Source organism: Scomber japonicus, chromosome 14 (assembly GCF_027409825.1).
Source record: "Scomber japonicus isolate fScoJap1 chromosome 14, fScoJap1.pri, whole genome shotgun sequence".
Classification (NCBI taxonomy): Eukaryota; Metazoa; Chordata; class Actinopteri; order Scombriformes; family Scombridae; genus Scomber; species Scomber japonicus.
Genome location: NC_070591.1, coordinates 25,927,901 through 25,936,915, shown reverse-complemented (window position 1 = coordinate 25,936,915; position 9,015 = coordinate 25,927,901). Strand labels below are relative to the sequence as shown.

General features: G+C 46.2%; 1 protein-coding gene across 1 annotated transcript; it reads right to left on the bottom strand.

The window, feature by feature from the left end:
• Window positions 1–335: 335 nt before the first annotated feature.
• On the bottom strand, window positions 336–6,843 carry cdc42ep3 (CDC42 effector protein (Rho GTPase binding) 3). The gene is made up of 2 exons (XM_053333043.1): window positions 6,719–6,843; window positions 336–2,189 (listed from the first exon to the last, which is right to left on the bottom strand). Exon 2 carries the CDS (start codon window positions 1,955–1,957, stop codon window positions 881–883), a length of 1,077 nt encoding a protein of 358 aa, XP_053189018.1. The 5' UTR covers window positions 1,958–2,189; window positions 6,719–6,843; the 3' UTR covers window positions 336–880.
• Between the last annotated feature and the right edge of the window lie 2,172 nt (window positions 6,844–9,015).

Genomic DNA, 9,015 nt, shown 5'->3' with positions numbered 1-9,015 from the left:
TCTGCCTGTCCCATCCACACGCAAACAAATGGAGCAGGCGCCTGGTTGGGCAAATGAAGGCCCACCGGTGCTCCCACTGCAGGGCAGGGAGGCAGAATGTAAGGAATGTCAGAGGCGAGAAAATAAATCCATTCTATCCTTTCTGTCAATCTGTAGCTCTTTCTTCCCTTGGTATCTTCCTTGTTAGCCTTTTCCCTCTCGTGCTACTTCTTTTTCCAATGTTATTCTGATTCTCAGCCTCTCTTGAGTCAACTTGTTTCATCATTTTTGGAAAGGACTCTCGAATCCATCGCATGCACACATTCCCTGCAAGAAATCGGGCCGGATAGGACAAAATGATTTATTTGTGTTACAATTTTAAAAACACAAATCTGCATAGAGTTCTGTTGTTTGAAATAGCAAATGAATGATGTGACAAACAAAATAGTGCTTTGTTAAACACGGTAATAGTCACAAAACGCAATATGTTCAAAGAGAGCCTGAGACTCACGACTGTGTAGAAAAAAACAAAGGACCTCAATACTCGTTAAGTTATTTTGTATATAGCGTGGAAATCAATATAAGAACACAAATCTATCATGTAGCATTTTTACAGTAATTTAAAATCAAAAGGCACAATGGCTGTGTTTTAGCTGTAACTCAATAGCACATGCATCATGAACATGCTGCTGGCATGGCAAACAAAAAAAAGAACCAACACTCCATAGAAGCTAGAATAGTAATATGTTTTGACAATAAAAACATAAGCAGCTCTGTCTATTGTAGCTCATTTTCATCACAATGATATATCCAGACACCATTTTGATTGCTTTTTGAGTCTTTCTCTCCTCATGGCTATAGTTTAATAATTCCCTTTCTCCTCTCGGGGCCTCATTGCAGCTCAAGGCCTGCTCTTCACTGCAGGTTTATCCATTATGTTGAGCACATCGTCCAGGATGGATGGGCCCAGATCGAGTTCGAGGGAGAGGAATGACCCCGTGATCTGGGCGAGGGAATCCTGTGATGTGCTCTTCTCTTTGGAAAACTCAAACTCAAAATCACAGATGCGGCCTTCCTCCACCCCACTGTCTCTGTCCACCCACTCTCCATTGCACTTGGAGAGCTCCTGTTCAAAGCCCAGGGTAATGTCATTGTTAAAGTGTCCATAGCCATTGCAGTTGCCATTGCCATTGAGACCTCCGCTGCCATTGCAGATCTTGGTCTTGAAGTCCTCTTTACCGTTAAAGCTGTCAAAGCTCTCGGTGCTTGTGTTGCTGTTCAGGCTTCCGTTAGGTTTGTAGATGCTGTTGCTGTGACTGTTGATGTAAAAGGATGGCTTGTCAAACCGGGTTTCACTTTTGTTTATTTTGTTAGCCTTGGCAACTGCCTTAGAGGTTGGCTTATCTGTGTTGTCCACCAGATCCAGGAGGACATCAGGCTTCGACTGGATATCTGTGGAGGGAGGCAACGGCTCGCTGCTGAAGATGTCCATTGAGCGCAACAAAGCATCCATCTGCAGGATCTCAACCTCCTCATCACTATCAGATTTCATGGGAGGTGTAGGCCCCACCATGTCCCCCAAGGGCTCCGGGTTCATGGAGAACACAGCGGAGGAGATCATGGGAAGTGTAAGCGCCTGGCAGCCACCAATGGTCGGGAGGGAGATGGCGTTCTTGAGCACAGGAGAAGGGGTCTCGGCAAAGGAAGCATCACCGGTGCTGTTTGCTCGCATAAACTCACTTTGGATGCCATACTGAGGGTGGACGTCTGCCTTCCCTGGTAGGAGCTCATAATTCCCCTGGAGGAAGGACATGTCTCCAAATGCATCTCTCCCCCCACCTCTGCCGATGTGAATGGTGTGGCGAAAATCCCCGAGCGGTGGACTGATCATGTCTGGGGACAACATATCTCTCAGGCGACATTTCTTCCCCTTCTTATTATTGGTGGGCTTCAGGTATATGGGTGCTTTTGCTGGCATGGCTGTAACTGCAGAGGAGAACTCAGATATACAGGACAGAAGAGTCAGAAGTGTTCTATAAATTCTGGACGTTACAGTTCCCCAGGGGAGAGGCTCGAGTTACATTCTCAGTAACACACCGGTCAGACAGGACTCCAAATATAATTTCAGCAATTGTGGCATCGATCAGGAAATGGGATTCCAAGCTCAGCCGGTGATGTCTGGCAGTGTAGAAAAGGTCACTTCCAATTTCCTGAAATAAGAGACAAATAGAGAATAAGTCAGCATTTTTTTCTAAAACATGACCGCAACACTTATAAATGTCTCCAAGTTCTTTTGATGAGTGCTGCTGATACAGACCTCCTGACCTACTATAGAGTAAAATAAATCTGGACACCAACAACAAGTCCAAGAAATAAATTCTGAATCCTGCAAGAAAGAAAAAAAAATATCCTCATCTTGCATCTGGTGAGTTAAGAAGCCAGAGCAGAGGTGGATGGGCCTGGGTCTAAGGCTTTTTGCTGCTCTATTCACATTTCCACACATGAGCCTCCTTTGGCCTACACAACTCTGGATGTGCTAATGTGGAACAGCTGGACCGCAGATTGGGAGAAGAGAAGCAAAGGGGGACTTTAGTAGGATCAGAGCAGGGCAGCCTGTTTTAGGAATGAGCTACTGCTCAGACACGCACAGAGATAGACAGAGATGGACCGGAGGAGAGAAAGAGGGGAGGAAAGGGGTTTAAGGGGTTTAGGGGGATTGTGCGAGAGAGATAGTGAGGGATTACAGAGCAAGTGAATCTTGAGAGAGAAGGTGATGCAGTTTGGGAGTTGATTTGGCGTTGATGGACAGAGGATCGACTTTGGGTTTAATAATGGCTGAGATACCAAATAGATTCCTCGATACGTCGGAATGGGTTAACATCATTAAGGTATTGGATTTGATAAAAGGTGCCTGATTGTATGTTGCCTTCTCAAAGCTTTTCCATTACAAACCCAACCGAAAATGTCACCGCATTGGCAGCCAGCTTAGTGTAGGATGAACTCTGTAAAAAGTGGAGAGACTCAGTTTGACCGACATAGCAACCAAGGAGAAAGAGAAAAACACTCCGTGTAGGAAGGGAGTTGACAGTGTGTGTATGTGTGTGTGTGTGTGTGTGTGATGGGGGGGCGGAGGGGCGCAGGAGCACCAGTGAAGAGAGAGCTTGCCCATTTATAGACATATTTACTTATGAGAGGTCTGTCAGCAGTGACCGTCTGACAGAGTGCACCGCTACAAAAAAGTGCCTGGGCGGTCAAGTCCACCCCCCCCCCCCCCCCATCCCAAAAAAAAAAGGTTTGACTGAGAAAACATCCACATTCCTGCTGCAACAGACCCCATAGAGACACACTGCATCAGCCTTATCAGAGACACTTTAAGTAGGCTATGTTTATTCAGCAGGCACATTAGTGTGGAGCCAGAGAGACAGACACTTGCTGCGTATTCGAATCCAAATAGCAGGCTGGAATCCGCCGCGCTGACATCCATTTTCAACATCCTTTTCGGCATCAGTATCAGCCTTATAAGAGCTAAAATGTCGATAAAGTATGGATATGAGGTACAGGGTGAAATCTTCTCACTTTGGGGGGATGCCATTACGACACAAATAAGCCTGTCACCCGGCGAGCGCTTTGGAGCTATATATAGACATGACAAAACACTGAGGGATGCAGAACATGTGTGAGTGTGGTGAATGGCAACACCGCTCTCCAAGGGTGCCTGTGTGTTCAAGTGCTTGCGAGAGGTGCCTGGCTGCGCTCGTGAGAGATAGCAGTTTTGAATGCACGCCATGTGTGCGAAGGAGAGTGTGTTTGTTTGTTAATAGTGACGGAGAGAAATGGAAGGGGGAGGGCATAGAGGAATGCTGCAGTGTTTGATGAAGTGGGGGCAGAGCAAAATCCTCCACTTGTTTAGCTCAAGCGTTCCTCTTTTTTTTCCCCTTCAATTTCTCATTGTCCCACTTCGTCTTTCTTTTTTTTTTAAAGCATCTCTCCCTTTCACTGCTCCTCAATCCTTTCTGACCTTGACAGCTGATGCTCACTGCAGTGGGAAATTGGTCTTGGATAGGAAGTGAAACAAATGCTCCACCAAGCCAAAAGCAGTTTCCTGTGGGTGCACGCATCTATATCTGTGTTAACTTCTGCAGCGCTCGTCCAAGAATAGAAGGTCACTGCTGGCTGCAACACTTGCTATCAAACATACGGTACCTATTGATTATCGGTCTGCACTGATGAAATTATAACAACTGCCTGGCCTGTGTGGACCCTCTGCTCTCCAGTGGCATGAAAAACACGCAGCATGTGCATTAATTATAGGCGATAATGCTGGTTGGGATCAATAGTATAGACAGAACTTAAAGGAAATCCTCTCGCAGAAGAGCAACCCAACTCTTGCAGCTCACTTGGGTGTGGGGGGGGGGGGGCATTTGCTGTGCATCCTACCCAAGGTCAACACTTGTGGCCCGTGAGAAGTCAGCTGGTGCGGTGAAAGCCTGCCAGTCTGACCTTCACGTCAGCCATCCTGCTGGTGGCTCAGTTTGGCTCATATGGCAAACATGAGAGGAATTCCAGAGGCCACCAGCAAAGTATGAGGAAAACAATATGCTCATGTCGGCCTTGGCCACCAGAGGTCCACTGCACCACCAGAATGTGGGTTAGATCAATGAAAGATTGAGTAAATTAGCATTGATTATGTAAACTAGGAGAATCTCATGAGTCATAGCAATTTTAGTTGAGCTTGTTTTGACCCAAGCGGAAATGAATCAAGGGCAACAGCTCAGGATATCCCAGGATGGACCCTTATGCCCTATTGACCCAATGAATCCATTTGTGTCTCTGAAGGCTGTTATTAGTTGAGCAGGTGTATTCTGGCATAGCTCAAAGCGAAGCCCAGATTTAAGCCCTCCTTTAGGAGCTGCTCCAAAAAGAAGCGGTCACGTGTTGACTGGTTCGAACCCGACAGCACCACCGCTGCAGGATGCTGTCCCAGATTTCACTTTCATCTCAGGAGAAATGGGGATCTGATGGCACCTTCCTTTAAAATCACTTGCATCTTTTTGGAGTAGTTTCTTTTGGAGCTGCTCCAAAAAAGAGGTGGCGTGTCACGTGTCGACCCGGTCCGAACCTGACAGCACCACCCTTGCAGAACGCTGTCACAGATTTCATTTACACCTCAGGGGAAGTGGGGATCTGATGGCACCTTCCTTTTAAAATTGCTTGCCTGAGCAGCCATCCAGTCATAATGAGGACCGCAAGATAAAACCACTGTGTCATTGGGTCAGCAGCAGCTATCTGTCTGGGCATGAAGTGATATGGAGCCACTTCAGCCTCTTTAAAAATGGAGCTTTGCCTCATCAGGTCCCATTGGGAGGGTTAGTTATTAGTAAGGGGGCAGCAGTAGGAGCGAGGTGATGAAAGTTTGAGCGTGAGGGCAGATAAATGAGCGGGTTGGTATCTGGTAATTAAGCGCATGGCTCGTGATTTGTCTGGGTATTTCTGGGCACCTTAATGTCACGTGTGGTACAAGTGGGTCAGTATATTCTTAGTGGCAGTTTAACCCTGCTGTAGTCTAAACAAATGTTGCAGCTCGATGATGCTTTGAAGCTCATCGTAGGCCAAACTGCGCCAAAGCTGATGATGAAGGATTGTCAGAGTGAGACTCATAGGAGCAGCTGTTCAAAATATGACCTGTACATCACTTCCTCATTCTTTAGAATAGAAACCGTGCATCCCCTAAATATTCCTCTCGTGACGGGATTACTGCGCTGACATTTCACATCAGAGCTGTTGAAAAATAGCATGGTATTCTGCACTTCTGGAGTACTTGCGGTCAGTGTAACATCATCAGCGTGTGGGAGACAAACTTCTAATCTGCCCACTTTGGGACATAATGGCACCTACAAGGCAACTGAGTGGAATACCGCTCTAACATCTAACTGTGGCCTTGACTTTTGTCACATCTTTTAATAGCAGAAAGACCCTCTCTTTGGGGCTGTTATAAAAAGAAAATCCACATACCACAGAGGGTAATGGTAGCCTTACAGAATAGATTGAGCTGTTTGTTACATAAAAAAACAAACCTCAATTACAGGCAAGGGCCTTACTCTCGAGGGGCCTGGTGACTGTGCCGGGACTCTGTTGAATAGCAGGGTGGAGTATTTGTTCTGTCTTTCTTTCTCGCTCCCCTTGTGCCACCCGCAAGCATGGGCCAGCACTTGCCAGAGTTATCCTTGGCAGAGATGAGCAGGAAGTCGAATCAAAGCGTACGAAACATGAAGGGAATGTCAACACGTACAGGCAAAAAAAAAAGAAGAAAAAAAAAGTCCTTTCCTCCTGGGGTCACCCATAAAAAAAAAACCCAGCTCCGAAATATGCTCCCCTCGAGAGATAAAGGCAAAGTCGGCTCTGCGTTTCAGAGGAGCATGCTTTAAGTGTGTAGCCGGACTAAAATGTCTCTCTTGGAAAGCCGGGAGCGTATCATGTTGCTCTTAACAGTTCAGCTCTTGTGTTACATGTATGAGAGACAGTCTGGTGCACAAATGCTCTCGTATGAGCTTAACTCAACCACGCATGCACGCCTTCGCACGTTTCACTGTTACTGAGAAATCTACTGCTACAGACATTCCACCAAGACTGATGAAAAATATCCTCAACCCTTACCACTGCAGCAACATTGTCCCTGCCTCTCATTCAGATGACTGTACCAGCAGAGTGTGATATAAAACATGTTCCTGCTCTCGCTCACCTCAGATATATATCGATGGGGAGATCTTGATCCTTCCTCTGGTGGCTCTCCTGATCGCTGACCCAGGTTGATATGTGTGTGTTCAGTGGCTGCTGTGCTGCTCCTGTGGCTTGTTGACACTGCCCTGCCTCCTGTCTCTGCCTCGGGGCTGCACTTCTGTCGACTGGGACGTCTGCCGGACAGCTGTTTTGGAATTGCTCTCCGGCTCCTCTTCCCCTCTGAAGCAGTCAAGTCTCCTCCTACACCTCCCGCACTCCCCCTCTTCTTCCTCTCTCTCTCTCTCTCTCTCTCTCTGTTCTCCTTCTCTCTCTCTCACTCTCTCTCTCTCTCTCTTTTTCTCTCTCTCTCTACCAGCACCTGTGCATGTCTGTCCTCTCTCCTCTCCAGGGCTCAGATTTTTTTAAGCAGCTCTGTGGTGTTTGAGGATTCTCTGTGCTTCCTGTGCCTTGCTGGAGCTGTGGTGATGACTGATCACAAGCTCCGCTCTCGCAACAAACCCGCTCTGTGTGGAGAATGGCAGATGCCTCATGGGATGTCTGGCTTTCTCTCCTCTATAAAACAGTCCTTCATATGTACAGGAAGTGTCTGTTTGTGTGTGTGTGTGTGTGTGTGTGTGTCTGTGTGTGTCTGTGCCTCACCCTGTCTGACTTTGCAACTACCCACATCTGATAAGAGCTATTCTGTAAATTCAGCCAGCAGCCCGGAGACACTTGATTGGACTCTTTCTGTCTCTTCTGAGCCTCTTATCCTTATCTGTCTATCACACACAGAGAATACTCCCACAATCATTATTTTCCCAAACTGCAACTCCTACTCTCTGTATCTTTACTGTCTTATTTTACTCATCATATGCCCAGTCCTTTTTATTTTTGAAAGCTGCAGCAGGCTGAGGCGACACTGTGTGAATGAACTAATTACCGCAGAATACTGCAGCACTGCACCACATGTGGAGGGCATTTACAAATAGGCTAATGGACGGGTAGTTGCAGCTAAAACAGATCTCCTCACCGGGAACTGTTGTGATTTTAAATGCACAGACATGAGACAGGGTGTGAAGGTTTTAACCTGATGCCCTGAAGTCAAGGACATGGCAAACCTCTGCCTGCGAATCCCTTTTTTTCCCCCAGTTCTATTCTTGTATATAAAAAAAATCTCATCACCTTGGTAACCAGTGCAGCTCAGAGGTGATGTCACCCAATTCCCCCCCGAAAGAGGTTGGGGAAAATAGAGGTGTGTGTCTCTGTGTACAGTGTATTACAAAAGCAGGGGAAAGAAGATAAATGTTGGGGGATGGGTGCTTGTATGTGTGTGTGTGTGTGTGTGTAGGAAAAGGGGTGAATGCATGTCCTCACAAGCCTGCCGAGTACTTTTAGAATAATCCTGCCTTGTCCAAGCTACCAAGCAGCAGATCCTTCTGCAAACACCACAAATTCCCACTCCTCCTCCTCGGTAAATTTGGCCCGGGTAGATCATTTTCCTTAATCTGCTTTCACCCCGCTGTTATATTTCATGATGCACGACTGTAATAACGAGCCATATATAATGCTTTGCAAAGTCTTACACTTAAAATTGAATGTGGGGTTGTGTCTGTTTGTGGACAGCTTACAGTCGCTGAGACACCCTCTATTTAACTCACACAGGCGTTATTTAGCACCAGTTAAACAGCAGTTGTGAATGAAGCCCTTTTAGCGTGGTGTTTGTCGCGTCGCCCTGGGGTGATGTCATCGCGGCGTCCATGTGGCCGGCACATGATCTGTAAGTGGAACACACAACACTGTCTTCTCATTTAGGAAGACCGTTAAACCTTGGAAACTCCAGAGTTACTGCTTGAAAAAGGCACCGCAAGTAATTTCCCCCCAAACAAGATAAATAGCTCTGTAGTAGAGACATGGGAAATTTAGTCACTGATAACTTTCATACCACTTCCTAATAAGGCATAATGGAAATGAAAGGTTTATAAGTTGTAGATAATTGCTTTACAAATGATTATTCCATTTACTTATTTACAGGGATGTACATTGATCAACACATTTGGAAATGTACCTGTGTTAGCCAGCTGGCTAATTTTCAACTGCAGTTCTTTGGCAAGATGTTCTTTTTCACAGCAGACATTTTGACTGGTCCTAATGAGAAAATACAAAGCACAGGTCTTACTAATAACATTAACGATGACTCCGTATGATTCAAGTGTTCCAGTAACATATGACAGTGTGACAGTGAGCCAGCATGCACAATACCAGGAACCCTAAAACTGCATCAGCTAAATGTAATTCACTCATCATTAATTGTATTATTTA

Excerpts from the sequence above, each read along its gene's own strand:
- cdc42ep3 (XM_053333043.1), bottom strand. The coding sequence starts at position 1,957 with ATGCCAGCAAAAGCACCCATATACCTGAAGCCCACCAATAATAAGAAG.